Genomic DNA, 20,417 nt, shown 5'->3' on the forward strand with positions numbered 1-20,417 from the left:
GGCAGCACAGAAAGAGGAACGAAGAGGAACTCTGCGTAGAGAACCTGACATACACTCCCTCCTCAGGTGACCCAGGTCACCATCAACAGTGGTATCATGTTGACAGTCTGAACCTCTGATATGATGGGGAGAGAATGTTACTCCTCTTCCGTGATCCTCCTCCCCAAAACCCACACCCCCAGTCTAATGACGAGGAAAACATCAGGTAACAATGAGGAACATTGTACAAAATACCTCATCAGCACTTCAAAATAAGGAAACTCTGGGAAGGCGTGGCAGCTGAGAGGAGTCTGAGAAGACATGCTGACCAATGTAACCCAGTATCCTGGACAGGATCCTGGAACAAAAAAAAAGGACATTAGGGCCCAGCCGGAGTGGCTCAGTGGTTGAGCACTGACCTAGGAACCAGGAGGTCATAGTTCGATTCCTGATCAGGGCGCATGTCCAAGTGTTCAATCCCTAGTAGGAGACATGCGGGAGGCAGCGATCAGTGATTCTCTCTCATCACTGATGTTTCTATCTCTCTCTCCCTCTCCCTTCCTCTTTGAAAACAATAAAAACATTTGTAAAGGACATTAGGTAAAAATTGAGGAAATCTGAACAAATATGTACTTTAGTAAATAATAGTAGATCAGTACTGGTTCATTCATTATGACAGCTATACCATACTCATGTATGATGCTACTAATAGGGGAAACTGGGTGTGAGGTATATGGGGACTCTATTGTTTATCAATTTTCCTGTAAACCTAAAAATGTTTTTATAAATAAATATAAGGTAGCAAATGACAAGACAGAATAGGACTGAGTGATTCATTCAGCAAATAGTTAAGTTCCTGTTATGTACTAGACGCTCCACTGGGGACCCGGGATAGAGCAATGCACAAAGAGAACAAGATTCGTGACCTTGAGCGCTTACATGGGACGTGTGCTGGGCCTTGAAGAACTGATTTATGTTCCTTGTTGAGGAGGGAAGTCCCAGGGACATTCCAATGGCAATGTGACCTCCATTACTTCTTGTTAAATAAGAGAGAAACATGAGCCAGGCCACAGTTCAGGAGAGAAAAATAGAAAGGATGAGCCCTGGGATAGCTGGGAGCCAGCTTGCACTGCCAGTGTTTCCTCAGGCCTTCCAAACCCCAGCATACAGCACGTCCCTGGAAGCCCAGGCACATGTGCCCCATAACGGAATGTGGCCAGTGGGAGGTCCCTTCACTGGATAGGAAAGGAAACTGAGGCCCAGAAAAAGGAAATGATTGCTCATGGTCTCAGGGCTATCTCTGAATCAACTTTTTAATTTTCACTCCCCAGAAGCTGTGGATATTTATTCTGTAGCTTGAAATCATCAAAAACTGTAAAGGCTAGCTGTACACACTTGCTTAATATATGAGTGAACAACAAAAAAAATCAGGAAAACTAGACCTGATTACACATCACTGAGGTTAAATAACTTAGGTGATAGAGTTTCTCAACTGATTGTGCTCTATAACCAATCACGGATACTGCAAAATAAATGCACACTTTCTAAAAGAGAACACGTTCACTTTAAGGCAGCGGTTCTCAACCTGTGGGTCGCGACCCCTTTGGCGGTCGAACGACCCTTTCACAGGGGTCGCCTAAGACCATCCTGCATATCAGATATTTACATTGCGATTCATAACAGTAGCAACATTACAGTTATGAAGTAGCAACGAAAATAAATTTATGGTTGGGTCACAACATGAGGAACTGCATTTAAAGGGCCAGAAGGTTGAGAACCACTGCTTTAAGGTCACTGTAACTGAAATAAAACCCAGTTACTGTGTATTGCATTAGCTAAGTAACAGTTTACAGGGGAGCTTAAATGGCATAAGGGGTGGGGCAGGACTGATATTCCTTTAAAAAATAAAAGACCAACAACAAAAATTTCAGTGTAACACCAATTCATACTTGGGTAAACACAGAGCAGAGAGGGGACCCCCCCACCCCCCGCCCCTTCCCTAAACCAAGAGCCTATCTATGTCGGTAATGAGCCAAATCCAACCGGGTAACCATGCTATTCTTGAGGAACCCTTGGGGCTGTCAGCAGCATCCTGAAGCCCGAAGATGCCACCGAGGCCATCAGTTTTAGAGGCAGCTCACTCCCTGGCCAGTGCCAGCCCATTCCGCACAAAGTTAGAAACGGACCAGACGGCACACTCAAGGAAAATTAAGTTTTTGAAATTAAGTTTTCAACCTTTCTGTTAAGGATTGTTTTTCAACAACCACCAGGTCAAAGATGCTTCCACGTTTTACTGGGGGAACACAGTAGCACATTTAAAGTAAAATTTTAGTGATAAGATCATGAAAGAAAAATGAAAAAGTAGAATTATTAGCTGAACCTCCAACATGGAGGTAAGCATTCTGCACCGTGTGCAGCACATGAGAATCACCTGGAGAACTGAGGGCCGAACGCCTGCCGGCCTCAGGCTCCAGCACTTAGAAAGTTCCCAGGTGGTTCCATCGTGCAGTTAGGAACCCACTGCTCTATGGGGAGTTAGTCTAAATTCTGAGTATCAACTATTCTTAATTAAAACAGGATAAACTAACCAGGCATCCTGGGAGTACAATACCCTGAAATGTCACCCAATTGAATATAAAACTGTAATTTTAATCATTTGTCTTTTAAGTCAAACATACCCAGGATTCTTTGACTTTTCCTCTCCTCAGGTATATCCACAGCAGAAGCCATTACCTCTTAAATTCGGGTATTTTTTCCCTCCATACACTTACGGTGAGCGTGAGGTACAAACTAAGTGAGAGGAGACATCTCATCCCCACTCCCCAACCTCCTTGGTTGGCCTTTCAAAACTGAAAAATAAATAAAGACTAACTTCTCTTAAATGTTTCAAAACAAAATAATTAAAATGTATCTTTGGGTAAATAGCCATGAAACTCAATGAGCTATTTCCTGTATTTTTTAAGTCACAGACTCAGGGTCAATCATGGGGGGAAAAACAGCTGCATAGTTTTGATTCTGCCAAATGGCTCAGTGACATTACATCACAGGAGGACTTAGAACTGTGGGCGTTCTGAGAGGCAGGCACCACTTCAGCCATGTGGGCACCTGCATGCTGAGCTGTGGAGTGCTCCCCCAAATGAACTCTCCCTAATTATATAGCATCATGACAATTTGTCGTCCAGCATAACTGAATCCATTTATCCCACCCTGATGCCCCACTAAATAAACACTAACGAAAAGACAGCTTTAATTGTCTCCCAAGGAAAATATCGGGCGGTGGCTAGTGGGATTCTAAGAAAAGGGTCACTCTACCATGGAAGGGATTAGATCTTTAAAGCGGCCATGGAAATAAGAATAAAAAACCTCCCAGCCCACAAGTGTTATTCCATCTCTTTCTCTCCAGAAGACACGCAGGTAGTAGAGGGAATGAAATCGATACTCCCTGGTTGCCTGGTGCGATACTGACGGACAATATTTGGCTTCCAAGTGGTGGTGGTATGTTTGTTTCCTAAAACAAAATGTGTGCAAATACTATTCAGCAATGAAAAAGAAGTATTTATACATGTGAATGAACCTCAAAAACGATGCTCTGTGACACACGCCCTATAGTGTATCATTCTATTACTATGAAATGGCCATAAAAGGCAAATCTATGGAGACTGGAATCGGGTTAGTGTTGCCTAGGGCCCAGTGTGGGAAAGGTGATTGACTGACAATGGGCGGAAGGGAGGGGTCCTTTTGGTGATGATGGAAAAGTTCTAAAATTGGATTGTAGTGATGGCTGTACAACTCTGTAAACCAGTGGTTCTCAACCTTCCTAATGCCGCGACCCTTTAATACAGTTCCTCATGTTGTGGTGACTCCCAACCATAAAATTATTTTCACTGCTACTTCATAAGTGCAATTTTGCTACTGTTATGAATCGTAATGTAAATATCTGATATGCAGGATGTATTTTCATTGTTACAAACTGAACATAATTAAAGCATAGTGATCACAAAAACAATATGTAATTATATATGTGTTTTCCGATGGTCTTAGGCAACCCCTGTGCAAGGGTCATTCGACCCCCAAAGGGGTCGCGACCCACAGGTTGAGAACCGCTGCTGTAAACTAACTGAAAATCATGGAATTGTGCACTTAAAATGGATAGATTTTGTGACATGAAAACTACTGGTTATACTTCAGACTAAATAAAACTGTTTGAAAAACGTTATTATGCTACCACTCCTGGGTCTGAGGGTGGTTCCTAAGCTGCCATGAAGGTCATTTTTCTGTCACTTATACTCCCTGTGCTCTTTCTCTAATTTTCACCTGTAAAAAGTTTTCAGGAGGGGGCGGGGACGGAGGGAGGGAGGGAGGGAGAGAGAGAGCACCTTTCCGAGAAGCCTCCAAAAATACCTGATCATGCTTGCCCAAATTAAGTTCATATCCATCCTATGGCCAGAAGATAGGATACACAGATCTGGGTTAATTCTGCCAACACCCGTGACTGTGAGATTAGAGAAAAGGAAATGGAAGCTTGGAGATTCACTACAATCTGTAAAATATTTGCTACTGAATGCAACATGTGGTTGAAGATGAAGGTCTGGAAGAGTGGTCCCTGTGGAACACGATGAGGAATTCAATACCCTATGTAACTCCAAGACACGTTAGCGTAATTGCATGAAGAAAATATTCCCAGAGAGAGTGGCTGTTTCTTATTCAGAAAAAATAAAAAAGTCATTATCCTGTTTGGTAGGGAGTAATTCTCAAACCTGAACCATGCTCAGAATGACCTGACTCCCAAGTCCCACCCAAGACTTCCTGAATCAAAAGGTTCAGAGATGGGGCTCAGGACCTGTGTGTCTGGCAAGCCCCGCAAATGACTCTTAGGTAGCCAGGTAGGAGACGTTGGGAACTAGTATCTAAGGCTCGAGAAAAGCTGACCTTCAGTCATAAACAGTATCACGGCTCTGGTCTGTGACTTCAATACCAAGGGACAAAATGGCTTGTGGTCTGAGAGTCCGAGCTCCACCAATGTGAGTGTCCATGCTTCCCTAGCAGATAATAAACACTTACAGATTCTGAAATTCTGTGCAATGACAACAGACACCCAGGTCCGGGAATTTGCAAAGGCAGCCCCGCTGCAGGAAAGAAGAAAAGGCAGATGCAAGGCGCGATAGGGCCGTCTCACAGACGTGGCCTTCCCCATTACAGTAGGTGGAGCCCGTTGGAGAAAATACGGCTCCAGCGGAATCCAAGTCGGGAGGCTGGATCCCTAAGGTCCAAAAAATCACCAATGGGTCCACAGGGTTTCTAACAAATCCAGGGCATGCATTTACCAGCCCAGGCTGGTTATACTTACAGCGGTTCTCAACCTTCCCAATGCCGCGACCCTTTAATACAGTTCCTCATGTTGTGGTGACCCCCAATTTCATTGTTACAAACTGAACATAATTAAAGCATAGTGATTAATCACAAAAACAATATGCAATTATATGTGTTTCCCGATGGTCTTAGGCGACCCCTGTGAAAGGGTCGTTCGACCCCCAAAGGGGTCCCGACCCACAGGTTGAGAACCGCTGCTTTAGAAGTAGGAACTCTGCTTCCACGGGAGCACGAAGTTGGCCAGTTTTGTGCTGAGGCCGCGGGGACCTGGTGGTTCTGCTGGGGCGGGTGGCAGCCCTGCGCGACCTCAGCCGCCTTGGCCGAGGCAGGGCCCGGGGTCAGGGGAGCGCCGCCGCCTGCTGTCGCGGACTGTGCCTGCGGGACCGTCACTCCCCAGCCCGGGCGAGACGGCCCGCAGTCGCCGCACGTCGGGCAGCCTCGCGCCCCGGGCGCAGTCCGGCCTGGGGCCCCGCGCCCTGCCCTCTGCTCTCCCCCCGCGCGCGTCCCCAGGCGCGCCCCGCTGTGGCCCCACACGGATCCCCACACCCTGACGCCGGCGCCCGCGGTCCCGGACTCTGACCCAGGCCTTGCGCCTCCCTCGGGGACCCGCGAGGCGTCCAGGTGGCCGAGCCCGCGCCGCGGGGGGGAGGCGCCTCGGCGCGGGCCTCACCCCGGGGCAGGGAGGGGAAGGGGGGAGCGGGACGCCGCCGCCCGGCCCCTGGGGACCGGCCGGCCCCCTCCCCGCGCGCCCCCGCACAGTGCTCATGCGCGCGGCCCAGCCTTTATAGCGGCCACGGGCGCCGCGCTCTCCGCACTCGCGCGCAGCGGGGCGGGTCCGACTCAGGTGCAGAGCCCCGGGCGTCCGGCGCGGGCGTGCGGGTCCCTGAGCCTGTCCGTGTGTCTCCTCTGTCGCTCCCAGCTTGTCTGTCTGTCTGCATATTTCACCCTCCACCCGGGTCCGGGGCTGCACATCGATTCGGGGTCGGGCTCGGCTTGCAGCGGGAGCGTCGCCTCCAGACCGAGCGGGCGTCAGCTCCGGGGCCGCGGCGCTTCGGTCTCCGCCGGCTCCTGGGAACCCGAGAGGTGCGGGGTCTCCGCGGTCGCAGGAGCGGGAGCCCGCGTTCCCCCGGAGCCTCCTCGCACTCTCCCTCTCTCCGGGTCCGAGCAGCCCCCTCGGCTACCATGGCTGTAGCCTGGATCCCGGTCCTCTGCCTCGGTGGGTACGCACCCCTCGCCGCCCCTTGCCCTCGCGCCGAGCGGGCGGAGGCTGGAGCCCGCCTCGTGCTGTCCTCTCTTCGCAGGTGTGGGGCTGCTGCTGCCGGAGCCCGCGGGCTGCCAGGGAGCCGGTGAGTGGCGGGGTCCCCGCGGGGAAGCGGGGTCGGTCCGGGCCGCGGGCGGGGCTGAGGCCGGCAGGTAGGAGCGCGCGCAGGTGGGAGGGCTGCCTGGCGCTCCGGTTCAGACCTACGGCCCATCTGCTCGGCTTACCCGTTTCTCCCACGCGGGGGGACCCCTCCGGCCCGAAGGGGACGTTCTTTCCAAGCTACGGAGAAGGGAGCCCCCTCCCCCCCTGCAACCCACATCCCCGGGGCCCGCCGGCCAGCCGGCCAGCAGACGGTTAAGGCAGGGGTATTAGTGGAGCCCCCGGAGAGGGGGGCCTCGCTAGTCCCGGGTGTTCTGCAGTCTTGGGAGCCAGGAGAAGCGCTCTAGACCCGACTTCAGACCCTCAGAGCTGAGGAGAGAGAGGCTTGACCCTGGCTCTGTTTCTAGGAGTGTGCCCTAGCATTTGGGAGTCGTTTTAGAGTTGGTTCCACGTGTAGAAGTCCGAGTATGGGTGTGTGGTTCGGTGTGTTTTCTACAAAGTAAAAGGCAAACCCTTCCGGAATGTATCCTTTGTTTTCCTTGAAAGGAGAAATGAGGGTAAGGCTTGCACCGGCTGTATTCAGCCCCACGCAACTCTCCTCGCCCCCTCGTCCCCACCACTCACACGCTCACTGAAGTCAGTGTTGACAGATAAGGGTAATGTGTCTGATGCCACTGAAAATGGGAGGAAGGATTAAGGCTGTTTGATAACAGATGTGAGGCTACTGTTTTTGGTAAAGATTTTCATTCCCCCGACACCCTAGAATGTTTCAGAGCCAAGGGGTTGGCAGTGTATCTGGCATCCTGCCTCCCTGGACCTTACAATACAGGGTACAGCTCAACACAGAGGGCCCTTAGGAGGGGGCCCTGCCTGTCCAGGGGGCTCAGTTGGTTGGAGCGTCCTCCCTGCACGAAAAGGTTAGGGGTTCAGTCTGGGGTCCTGGGCTCGCGGGAGGCAGCCAATCAATCTTTCTCGCTCTTCCCCTCCCCCCTCTCTTTTTTCTCCCCTCTCTAAAATCAGTAAGAACATATCTTTGGATGAGGATTAAAAATAAATAAATTCAATATTTATAGCAAATTAATGGATTAACATGTTGTATTATGGTATCTTGTTACATGTTGCCAAAGGCTTGTCTTACAGTAAAAACTTAGATTCTTTATTAGTTGGGTTGACCATGTAAAACTTGACAGTATTAACAGTGCTTTCTAAAAATGCACTCACTGCCTGAGGTAGTTCTCGGGAACAGGAATAAGCAGGCACCATTCTGAAGGGACTAACTTCCCTGTTTCCTGTCCTGTAGGAGTTGCAGAATATTCTGTGGGCTGTGTGGCCTTGGGCAGATTAACACATGGCTTTCATTTCTTCATTTGTAAAATTAGTGATTGAGCTAGATGACATTCAATAAAGTGAAGCATCTTTTTACTGATTTGCTTACATTCATATAATTTAAAGGCACTGCATTTGGAGGAAAACTGGTATAAATGTGCTTCTGAAGCAAAGGATGACTTAGGTTTGTGCATGTGTCTATGAAAATGTCCCTCACAGGCTCAACCCAGATTTAATACCGTCCCCTCAGGCAACTATGCACACAGTTGTCATCAGAAGTGAGATTTTTATATTTCTAGAACAAATTAATAAATGGCCAATGAGTGTTATTTTCTAGTTCTCATATAGTTCAATTATGTATTTTATTTTTTAATATATTTTTATTGTTGATAGTATTACAGATATCTCCCATTTCCCCCCCCCCTCCCAGCCCCTACACCACCCCTCATATCCTTGAACACCAGGTGTACAAGGTCTTCACTACTCTATTGCCTGTGTTCATGGGCTTAAGCATATCCTATATACTAAAGGCTAATATGCAAATCGACCAAACAGTGGAACCACCTGTCACTATGACACACACTGACCACCAGGGGGCAGACATTCAACACAGGAGCTGCCCCCTGGTGGTCAGTGCTCTCCCACAGGGGGAGAACTGCTCAGCCAGAAGCCAGGCTCATGGCTGGTGAGCACAGCAGCAGTGACAGGCGCCTCTCCTGCTTCCGCAGTAGCACTAAGGATATCTGACTGCTGGCTTAGGCTTGCTCAGCCATCAGTCAGACATCCCTTGAGGGTTCCCGGACTGCAAGATCCTCCCCCTACAGTGCACGATTTTTGTGCACTGGGCCTCTAGTAAGTATATAAGTTCTTTGGTTTATCTCTTCTCACCCCCCTAACCTCCCAATCATGTATTTTCCAAACTGATAAGAACTGAGAAAATTTTCCCATTAGACTTTATAGTGGCTGAGGACTAGATGAAATTGGAGAACAGATTTTCAGTTTGCTAAAATCTGGAGTGGTGTGGGACAGTGTATAAGTCAATATTCCCAACAAGAAGTGTCGAAATCAGGGAAGTAAAATGTCAATCTCATCTCCTAGCCCCCCCACTCACCCCCACTGCCCAACACGTCCTAAGAACGGCTATTACATTCTCTCCTTCCTCTGCAGTGCCCATTGCTATCACGTGCTTTACCAGAGGCCTGGACATCAGGAAAGAGAAAGCAGATGTGCTCTGCCCCGGGGACTGCCCTCTTGAGGAATTCTCCGTGTTTGGGAACATAGTATATGCTTCTGTGTCAAGCGTATGCGGCGCCGCTGTCCACAAGTAAGCCCAAACATGCCAAGGGGAGAGAAGCGCACGTGTGATTATTTTTTCTCCCTCTCTAGCCGTCTGTAGCCCCCATCTTTTCTTTCTTGTGGTGCCATAATAGGCATCAAAGGTTTTCCTGAATACCCTTGAACACCAGCTACACAAGGGAAGCTTTCTGACCGATGGCAAGTTGTATTATTTCTTGATAGTTGGCTCTGTGATTCTAAAACATTGCTAATCATGTAATATATTAGTATGTGCCAGCCATTGTTTGAAGTTCCACGACAACTCTACCACTCTACAAGGTAGGTACAATTTTACTCCATTGTACTGATGAGGGAACATACTACAAGTGTGTTCTTATCAACACTTAAGCTTGACAGCACAAAACCATTTTCCCAGGCAGATGCTGTACCTGTGTAAGCAAGTTTTTTAAAAAGGCTGGAAGTTAGCAGGTGGGCCAGCGGCGCAATGGATAACGCGTCTGACTACGGATCAGAAAAAGGCTGGAAGCACTCTTAGATGGGTTTCCTGCTGAACTATTTTCCTGATAAATCAAATAATAGATGCAACATGGCACCAGTCAGTCGGATGGCCTGAAAAGTGTGGGTTGATCGCAGGTGTTGTTCTTGTGCTGCAGGGGAGTAATCAGCAAGTCCGGGGGGCCTGTGCGAATCTACAGCCTACCTGGTCGAGAAAACTACTCCTCAGTCGTTGCCAATGGTATCCAGTCTCAAACGCTTTCCAGATGGTCTGCTTCTTTCACAGTGACGAGTAGGTACAATTATGTTCTTACTTTTGTGTAAACATTGCCCCCCCACCACCACCCCCAGAAAACCCCCCAAAAAACATTTTCTGTTTTTCTCAGCCAAACTGAGAAACTTTGATGGCAAAACCTGTGGTCAAGATCGAAGGGGTCAACTACGGGCTAGAGTCAGGGGACCCAAAGAGTCAAGGACCCACTCAGGCCAAACTTGGAGACTGGGGAGGAATAATCTTGCTATCAGAAGAGGGCGGTAGAAACTTGAATGGTCTGTAATCAGAATGCCCTGACCACGTAACACTAAATCAAAAAAACTAGTGAATGAATGTGAATTCATTTTTGGTGATCTTTTCAAAATATGACCTGCCCTCGCCAGTGTGGCTCAGTTGGTTGAAGTATCATCTCTTACAACAAAAGGTTACAGGATCAATTCCGGGTCAGGACACATACCCAGGTTGTGGGTTTGAACCCCCAGTCAGGGCCCTGCCTATGGGAGGCAACAAATTGATGTTTCTCTTTCTCCCTCTCTCTCTTAAAAAAAAAAAAAGGCCTAATAGATAAGAATCCATTTTGGTTTTTTGAAACAAGAATGCAGCAGTTGCTCCTGAAATTTGCCATCACTCTGTTACATGTACCATCCTATAGAACTCTAGATTAGATTCGTTGTGCTTTGATGATAAAAAAGGAAGAGGAAAAAATAGCCTCTTCTTTATTTTAACAGAAGGCAAAAGTGGAACCCAGGAAGCCACAGGACAAGCCGTGTCCACAGCACAGCCACCATCAGGTATGAAATATGGAGCCTACATTGTCTCAGACAGCACTGGAAAGTCCTGCATTGGAGGCGTATCAAATATGTAGGCCTCCTACACGACTGACTTCTTTGTTGGGGCATTGCTTCCCCAGTCCAGATCATAAAGAAATAAATTTTCAAAAAACATATCTTTTTAAGAATGACACTACTTGTCATAAGCTTTTCCCTATGTGGGCTTCTTGCTATGGAACTGTCTGCCCTTTGCTGATGCCAAATGCTTCCTTCCCCACCCCACCCCCAACCAGGTAAACGACTAAAGAAAACACCCAACAAGAAAGCTGGGAATAAAGGTAAGAATCCAGATAGCCATTTGGGAAAATAACTGTGTCCCTCCCTTCTCCCTCCTCCCTCCTTCCCTCTTGAAACTGCTAACAAAAAGACTTGTTTGGGTTTTCACAGACTGTAAAGCAGACATTGCATTTCTGATTGATGGAAGTTTTAATATTGGGCAGCGCCGATTTAATCTACAGAAGAACTTTGTTGGGAAAGTGGCTCTCATGCTGGGAATTGGAACAGAAGGACCACATGTGGGCCTTGTTCAAGCCAGGTATCAACTTTGTTATAATGGGAGGAGACTTGAATGATGACAAATAATCAGTCCTTTTATAGGTACATTTGTTTCAGTTCAATAAACATATTGAGTTGTGGACAGTCTGGGTTCCCAAACTATAAATTCAGGATTTAGGATTGCCTAAGCAGACTGGGTAAGTCTAAGTACTTCCTTTTTGGAGAAAAGGACTTAGAGAATTCTATGCTATTTGTGGACTGAAAGGTTTGTTCCTCATACAGATTACCTTTGCACATCTACTCTGCTCAATTCTTCATTTCTCTTTGCTGAAGGAAAAACAGGCAGTGATATATCTGTAACTCCTCCCTATTCTGTTATTGTTTTTAGCTCTTTCCATATTCCCTTAATTGGAGATTTGAAGCCTGACCTTTTAACTTTTATTCTCTTAAAAATAGTACTTATTGATGTGTATCATAAAAAGCTTAAAGAACATAAAAGCATAAAGAAAAAAAATCCAAATATAACCTCCAGAGATAATCACTGTAGGATTTTTTTTTCTTTTCAGTATTTTAAGAAAATATTTGTCTATATGAGGGCATTTTTTTTAAAATATATTTTATTTCAGAAAGGAAGGGAGAGGGAGAGAGATAGAAACATCAATGATGAGAGAGAATCATTGATTGGCTGCCTCCTGCATGCCCCCCACTGAGGACCGAGCTCGAGAACCCCAGCATGTGCCCTTGATCGGAATGGAACCCAGGACCCTTCAGTCCCCAGGCTGACACTCTATCCACTGAGCAAAAACGGCTAGGGCTATGAGGGTATTTCTTGATTTTTAAAAGTTCAGACTATAAAAATGTCTTATATCCTGTTTTATTCATCCCCGACTATTCTGAGCACTTTATCATGTCACAAAAATTCTTCAGAAAATGTCTCATGCTACTCTGCATGATTGATTACTTAGCCATTCTTCTATTGCTTCTTCACCATTACACTGAGCGCTGTGATGAACATCCTATGACATCTGTGTGGTGTCTCTGATTAGACTTGATTCCTGGAAGTGGGGTTGGGTCAGAGGGTTCTGACATTTTTAAGTACTCTGAAATAAACAGTTAAATTGCTTTATTTTTTAAGGGTTTTCTCCAGTACTATTACAGATATTAATTTATATTTAATTTGTTCTTATATTATTTTTTACAATTGGTTCTTCATTTAGATAGATTTTTTTTTTTAGTGTGAGAATGTAACTTTGTTGTTTTAACCATTTGTTGTGGTTTTTTAAAATATATTTTATTGATTTTTTACACAGAGGAAGGGAGAGGGATAGAGAGTTAGAAACATCGATGAGAGAGAAACATCGATCAGCTGCCTCCTGCACACTCCCTACTCGGTATGTGCCCACAACCAAGGTAGATGCCCTTGACCGGAATTGAACCTGAGACCCTTGAGTGCGCAGGCCAATGCTCTATCCACTGAGCCAAACCGTTTGTTGTTTTAACAACAAAAGCCATTTGTTGTTTTAACCATTTGTTCAACACCTTTTAAAAATGAGCTTCTTATTCCATTGATTTGTGATAATCTTATATACAAGTTTAAGCAAGTCTGTTTCTTTGATCCATTTGCTACTTCTTACATCCTTTCTACAATGCTTTGATTTTTGTCACTTTATTGTACATTTTAACATCCCATAAGGCAAATTCCCCACAGTCCTTTTCTTCATACATTTTTCCTTTGCTATTTTTACCCAATTATTTTTCAAGATGAAAACTACACTACCCCGAAGACTCACTTTTCTATAAATGTCCTGGTTTGTAGTTTTTTACTTTAAGAAGAACATTAGAATAAACTGTATCAAGAGTTTCCATTTAAGCAGATAACAATATATCATTAAGGATGCAAAAGAAGACTAAATTTCATAAATCATAATTTGGATAGTTGAGAAGTGACCATAAAAGTGAAAAGGTTATCACCCCACGAAATCTGACTTTGTGACCCAGCATTCCACCAGGTATACAGAAACCACCCCGTCAGGCAAGACAATCAGTGCTACAGTTGTCCCTCAAAAATCTTGGCTTAATGGCAACTGATACAAAAATCTTAAAATTTTGAACTTATGAAATATTGACATCTAAAAACAGTGCATCAAACTGTGCTTTAACTGTTTTTACTCAACATGGTCTTTAATGAACAGAGTAGTTATGAAAGTGAGCCATGATTGGTTTGCTATTAAATATGGAAAATCTCAAACCTCCTACCATACACATCATTTTAAGATTAGCAAATGTCAACATCATTAGAAGAAAAACTCAATATCGTCATACTTTATAATGTTTCCTCATAACTTCCCATTTAAAATGTTGGCCTTAGTGTCACTGAAGCTGCCTCTTCCGACCAGAGACCTGGGTCAATAGACCCGCACTGTTCAGTGCTTCCAGGTCAGCCTGGGCCAGACCTGCCCCACACCAGGCGGATTGCGGTTAAGCCCAGTGCCCTGACCCGGGCCTGGTTTCAGGTGCTCCTAATAGTTTAGGTATGGACTTTGGGTGCAGAGTGGGAGCCAAACAAATCTGAATTTAAAGTGTGGCTATGTTTTGTTGGGAAAATTACCTAAATGTCTGAGCCTGTTTCTTATATTATAGGGATAATAATTTCTATCTCCTAGAGTTATAATGAAATGAGATTATACATAACATATAGCATATTACCCAGACCTGGGGTCCTCAAACTACGGCCTGCGGGCCACATGCAAATACAAATATTGTATTTGTTCCCGATTTGGTTTTTTTACTTCAAAATAAGATATGTGCAGTGTGCATAGGAATTTGTACATAGTTTTTTTTTAAACTATAGTCCGGCCCTCCAACTGTCTGAGGGACAGTGAACTGGCCCCCTGTTTAAAAAGTTTGAGGACCCCTGACCCAGACTATAGTTAATCCTTAAGGTAGCAATTGTTTTTGTTACATTTTTAAAAGACCCCTAAAAATTCAAGTAAAGATGCAATGTCTTAGTTGATGATATAATGTGGGATTAAGAAAGAAACTTAGACATTGTCCACTTTAAAGTTTAAGATATATAATTTGCTCATTTTGCATTTCCAATTCTCTTTTTTTCATTTTTCCACGTAGTGAACACCCCAAAATAGAATTTTACTTGAAAAACTTTACATCAGCCAAAGATGTTTTGTTTGCCATAAAGGAAGTAGGTTTCCGAGGGGGTAATTCCAATACAGGTAAGTAGACTTTGGCACCTGGGATATAACACAGGAGGCTATGAATGATTAGATATGTAGAACAGTATTGTGCTTTTTTAATATAAGGAGATGTGAAACGCTTCTTCCTGTCTCTGGAATCTTGGCTAGTAGGCACTTGATCATCTGAGGTGCTCAATTTTTAATGGAAAATATACCAAAGGGTTAATTTTATTTATTAAAAAAAAATAAAGCATCATGGCCCAAAATCCTTATAATGAATAGGGCAGATGTCACTTCAGGCAAGTACCTGTTTGGAATGTTTAAAAAGAAGTAAAGACCAACAGACGTTCCTAATAAATGTAGATGTGGTAGAAAGAACTAAAGTAGCACTATGGACCCTCAGAAGGGAGACTTCTTATTCTGAGTCCTTAGGGTACTAATCAGTCACTAGGGACGAGATGGAGAGCATGGGTACAGGAGTGGGAGTGTTGTGTTTCTGACTGATGTAAATGAAAGGAAATGTGAGGCTTTTGGGAAGTGCTGGGATAGGTGAAGACAAAATTGGCCTGACAGATTATTAAACTTTCCCACCATATGCATCAATTATAGAACCGGGCTCTATATGTTAAATTCTTAAACGAAGTGGCATCAGGTTGGTATAGGGAAATAGAAATGTCATTTGAGCAGTCATGGTGCTCCAGTTTGCTTCTTTTTCACCCCTAGGAAAAGCCTTGAAGCACACCGCCCAGAAATTCTTCACGGCAGAAACTGGTGTGAGAAAGGGGATCCCCAAAGTGGTGGTGGTATTTATTGATGGCTGGCCTTCTGACGACATTGAGGAAGCAGGCATTGTGGCTAGAGAGTTTGGTGTCAATGTATTCATAGTTTCTGTGGCCAAGCCCATCCCTGAAGAATTGGGGATGGTTCAGGATGTTGCATTTATTGATAAGGTGAGGAGGTGAGGGATGTCTTGTTATGGTAGTGATTCAGTTTTGGACCTTGAGGCATAGTGCTGACTGGCCCCTATCTAACATTCAAGATTTCATAATTTTTAAGAAGAAACAATGTTTGACCCCTTTGGATATCTTTTCTGTTCTTCCCTTCCATTAGGCTGTCTGTCGGAATAATGGTTTCTTCTCTTACCACATGCCCAACTGGTTTGGCACCACAAAATACGTAAAGCCTCTAGTGCAGAAGCTCTGCACTCACGAGCAGATGATGTGCAGCAAGACCTGTTATAACTCAGTGAACATTGCCTTTCTAATTGACGGCTCTAGCAGCGTTGGGGATAGTAACTTCCGTATCATGCTTGAATTTGTCTCCAACATAGCCAAGACTTTTGAAATCTCAGACATTGGTGCCAAGATAGCTGCTGTACAGTTCACCTACGATCAGCGCACAGAATTCAGTTTCACTGACTATAGCACCAAAGAGAATGTCCTAGCGGTTATCCGAAACATCCGCTATATGAGTGGTGGAACAGCTACTGGTGACGCCATTTCTTTTACTGTTAGAAATGTGTTTGGTCCCATGAGGGACAGCCCCAACAAGAACTTCCTGGTAGTTGTCACAGATGGGCAGTCCTATGATGATGTTCGAGGCCCTGCTGCTGCTGCACATGATGCAGGTAAGGTCCTTCCTTGTCCTTTGGGAAGGGAAATTGAGGAGGGGTTCAGTGAATTTTAGAAGTAAACTTAGGCATTTATTTCATTAAGTAAACATCTACAATGCCACAGTCACATTCTAAAAGCTTTACCCAATATTAGCTGATTCAATTGTCAAGGCAGCTCTACTAATTTCATTCCAGATAAGAAAATAAACTCACCCAAAGCACACATTGTCAGGCCAGTATTCAAACCCAGGCAGTCTACCTGAAACCACACTTCTAACCACTGTATTGTTGGGAAAATACCATGAGAACCATGTCACGTGTCATGGAAATGTTATAGGTTCACATTTGACTCAAACTTGGAATATATCCACCATCTCCAACCCCTAGTCACAATTTATCATAATTTACTGTGAATCTGCTATTTGAAAATGTATCCTAACTTTTTTTTTTAGTAGTTTTCAGGCTGGGATGAGCTTTCTAAGTTGATAAGGTCACCGATGAAATTTAAATTCAATTCCATCTAAACTTTCTAAGTGTCTTTTTTTTCTTCTTGACAATGAAAACACACTCTGATGTTATAAGAGAGTATAAAAAGGTTCTTTCTTACCCCAACCTTAATATTACTTTTGGCAAAGGCCGCTAGTTCCTGAAGACATTAGCATGTGTTGCTGAGATCAAATAGGCCAACAAATAGCTGAGGGTTCCCTTTCCTGGGATGAAACTGAGTGACTGGAGTCCAATATTTAAAAAACAAAAATGTTCAATTGGGAGGGGGTTTAGCAGCCTTCCATTTTTCTGTACTCTTCTGATGTTCTTTTCCCTATTTGTGAACAACCTTTTTCTTTTTTTGCACATTAGCACCTCTGCTAATGCATTTGTGTATTTTATAAATATTGATGGATATTTTTATTAAAACTGATAAATGTAATTTAAGTGATACATGGGTTTATTTTTATACATCTGGCTTATTTTATACATCAGCAAACTAGCCTATGTTGAAGACCTCTTTTCTATCATACTCCTTAAAAAATGTAGATGACTAAATTATGGTTAACAGGATTGGATTCAGGCTAAATTAAGTGAACTAGTCTATTTCAAATATATTTTCCCTATATGATTAATTGAACTTTTCATGAATAGTATTGTTATTTAACAAAATCCAGAAAACAGACTTTCTGGGCTATGTCACAACCATTTTTATATTGTTCTTTTAACTATGAGTATATACTGGGCCTGAGCTCAACTCTCTAAGCTTGAATGCAGAATTAAAAGTGAGAAAAACTAAGGGGGAGGAAAATTTTTATTTTTCTCTTGCTAGAGAGACTGGCTGGTGGTGATAAATCCTAAATTGTTTGAAATAGCTTTTGTATCATCTAAACCTGCTTCGTTTGTATCTTAAGCTTCCACAACTCTGAACACTGTTTACCACTAGAAGGGGAATAAAGCCTTGGCTAGGAGGGGAGTAGCTATTGCAGAAACTCCCAAAATGTTATGGGGAATTGCACCCAGAAGATAAGACAGTACACTAAGAATCTACTAAACCACTGCTTTTACAATTGGGATTGAGGCGAATCAAACTAATGCAACAGCACCCTGACCAAAATGTACAGTTGGAATAAAAGCCTTCTAGTACTCAAGGGAATGCAGATGGAATGCCTCAATGTAACAGGAAATTCCAGCTTCACAGGCATTTCTTCTGGCTTTATTTTTATTGATTATATAGAGAGGGAGAGAAAAACATCAATTTGCTGTGTCACTTACGATGCATTGATTGGTCCTTGTATGTGCCCTGACCAGGGATCGAATCCACAATCTTGTTATATGAGGATAATGCTCTAATCAACTGAGCTATCCTGCAAGGGCTCTCTTTGGCCATTTTTATCACCAGATTTTTGCTTTGGGATTAAAGGCTGACAATTTCTTACTGGTCAGTTTGCCAATGTAACATATAGACTTAAATGGAAGTTACTATTCACAGATGACTAGTCACCATTCCCTGACAGTGCAGTCTCAGACAACTTTCACCATTTCTGTACCCCACCTCTTGTGCCAGTTTCTTACTCAATTATAATGGCCTGACTCCAGTATAATGGTTAACTAAACTGAGGATAGCAGGCATACCAAGCTCATACCAATCTCAGAGGTAAAGTTTTCATCATTTCACTAAATATGTTTGCTGTAGGGTGTTTTTTTGTTGTTTTTTAAAGATGTTTATCAGGTTATTTCTAGTAATTATCATCATGGATATTGAACTTTATAAAAAAATTTTTTTTCTGTCAGTGATCATTTGCCTGGTAATTACACGGACAGTAAAGCTCTGGTTTTGACCAAACTGTTTAGCCATTTTCATTACAATGACTGTCAAAACTTTCCTAACCATCTGCTACAGGGGATTTAGTTCTTCAGAAATTACTAGGCAGTTTTATCTGAAACTATGTCTTAATATATTAAAACTATGTGTAATTTTATATGTAAACTGGAGCTTGGATTTACATTCCTTTAAAAATATTTCCATTGTAGGTATCACCATCTTCTCTGTTGGTGTGGCTTGGGCACCTCTGGATGACCTGAGAGATATGGCCTCTAAACCAAAGGAATCGCACGCTTTCTTCACAAGGGAGTTCACAGGACTAGAACCAATTGTTTCTGATGTCATCAGGGGCATTTGTAGAGATTTCTTAGAATCCCAGCAATAATGGTGATGTTGCGACAACTGAAAGAAAAAGTGCAACAGGATATAATGTATAAGTAATACTGAAATACTATAGAGCATATTAGGATCAGATACAAAACTATATTTAAGAGCCAACTGCTGTTTTAAGCAAATAAGCATTCACTTAAAGCTATTACTTTTAATTACAATTTAGACATAATTGTTCACTCTGCTGAGGCTTCATAATCATGACCCTTAGAAACTCAGGAAAGGGGTATATCATGGATTAAAACCTTAAGAGTTCTATTCTAACATGTATATTAAATGTATAGATATGAAAATTCTATAGCTCAATAAAAGAATCTGATATTTAGACCAAAAGTAACATTCCTTTTATCATCCTGTATTAAATATATAAGCAAAATAAAAAACTTAAACAGAAAAGTTATTTCAAATATATCTTGACCCAAGTAAATGTTATTTAGTATTCTAAAGTTATAATTGCTGATGAAATGGAAGGACTTGGTATCAAGCTTATTTTGTAGTGTATTTTCACAGTAAGTTATCACACTGAACAGGATAGCAGGACTACCTAGTATTTTTCTATTTATCTAACCCTTAATTTTTATGTGTAGGGGTATATATGGCTTGTATGCTAAAGTCATCCATGTACAAAATGTTAAGTTGGTAAATTTTTACTTACCATTTACATATAGCTTTAAAGAAAAGCACGTATTTCAAATAGCAGAACTGCAGGAAAAGTATTGTCAGTTTGACTATATTTAAGCAATAAAATTGCTAGTGACTATTTAAGCTGCCTTTTATTTTCCTAAGTGTTTCTCCCTAGGGCATGTAAAAATTCTGCATTCAATAATTTATGCAGAAAGGCCAACTGAATTTTTTTAAAAAATCATGCAATAAGACTATGCCTTTTCTATCATTTATTGAATGCCTACTGTTCTAGGCATCATACACAGCCACTACCAGATAAACAGTACAAAAATGTTTTATAATTGGCATTAGTTTTACTTAAATGTGCTTGTGAAGTTGGTACCTACGAAAAGTGTTCAGAATTCCATTAATGTAATTATCATTGCTCCCCAGGAACTCTCCTCTCAGGTAGAGCATCCTGCTTACTTTCTCAAGACAGGACCTGCCCTCACTCATTTAACTGCGCACCTTATCTCCTGTAACACAGTCACTGATCCTATCTGGGTGATTTACAACCAGTCGGCCCCAAAATGGTGTTAATTAGTGGAATAATATACATACTCCAGTTAATCTTTTGAGTCTAACAATTTTAGTTTGTAGAAAAGGAATGAAAAGACTGTACTGAAGAGGTATACCTGAAATTGCCTTTGACACTAGATAAAAATTTGATAAAATCAAGTTGGGAAGACAATAAACCTCTCTACCTTATAAAATGTGGCAAATATGAATTCATGTAACAGATTTTCAAATAACCTAGTACATAAAGCACAAATTCTCAGCCAAGAGTACCACTCCTTAAAAATTTAAGCTTAAGTGAAAACTTGG

The 20,417-nt window shown here is 43.2% G+C and overlaps 1 protein-coding gene across 1 annotated transcript; it reads left to right on the forward strand.

Moving 5' to 3' along the window:
- The first annotated feature begins 6,130 nt into the window (after positions 1-6,130).
- Positions 6,131-19,694, forward strand: COCH (cochlin). The gene is made up of 11 exons (XM_059710036.1): positions 6,131-6,565; positions 6,651-6,695; positions 9,203-9,359; positions 9,985-10,118; positions 10,829-10,891; positions 11,164-11,208; positions 11,318-11,465; positions 14,552-14,655; positions 15,340-15,566; positions 15,727-16,243; positions 18,749-19,694. Exons 1-11 carry the CDS (start codon positions 6,532-6,534, stop codon positions 18,922-18,924), a joined length of 1,650 nt encoding a protein of 549 aa, XP_059566019.1. The 5' UTR covers positions 6,131-6,531; the 3' UTR covers positions 18,925-19,694.
- The last annotated feature ends 723 nt before the right edge of the window (positions 19,695-20,417 follow it).

Source organism: Myotis daubentonii, chromosome 1 (assembly GCF_963259705.1).
Source record: "Myotis daubentonii chromosome 1, mMyoDau2.1, whole genome shotgun sequence".
Lineage (NCBI taxonomy): Eukaryota > Metazoa > Chordata > Mammalia > Chiroptera > Vespertilionidae > Myotis > Myotis daubentonii.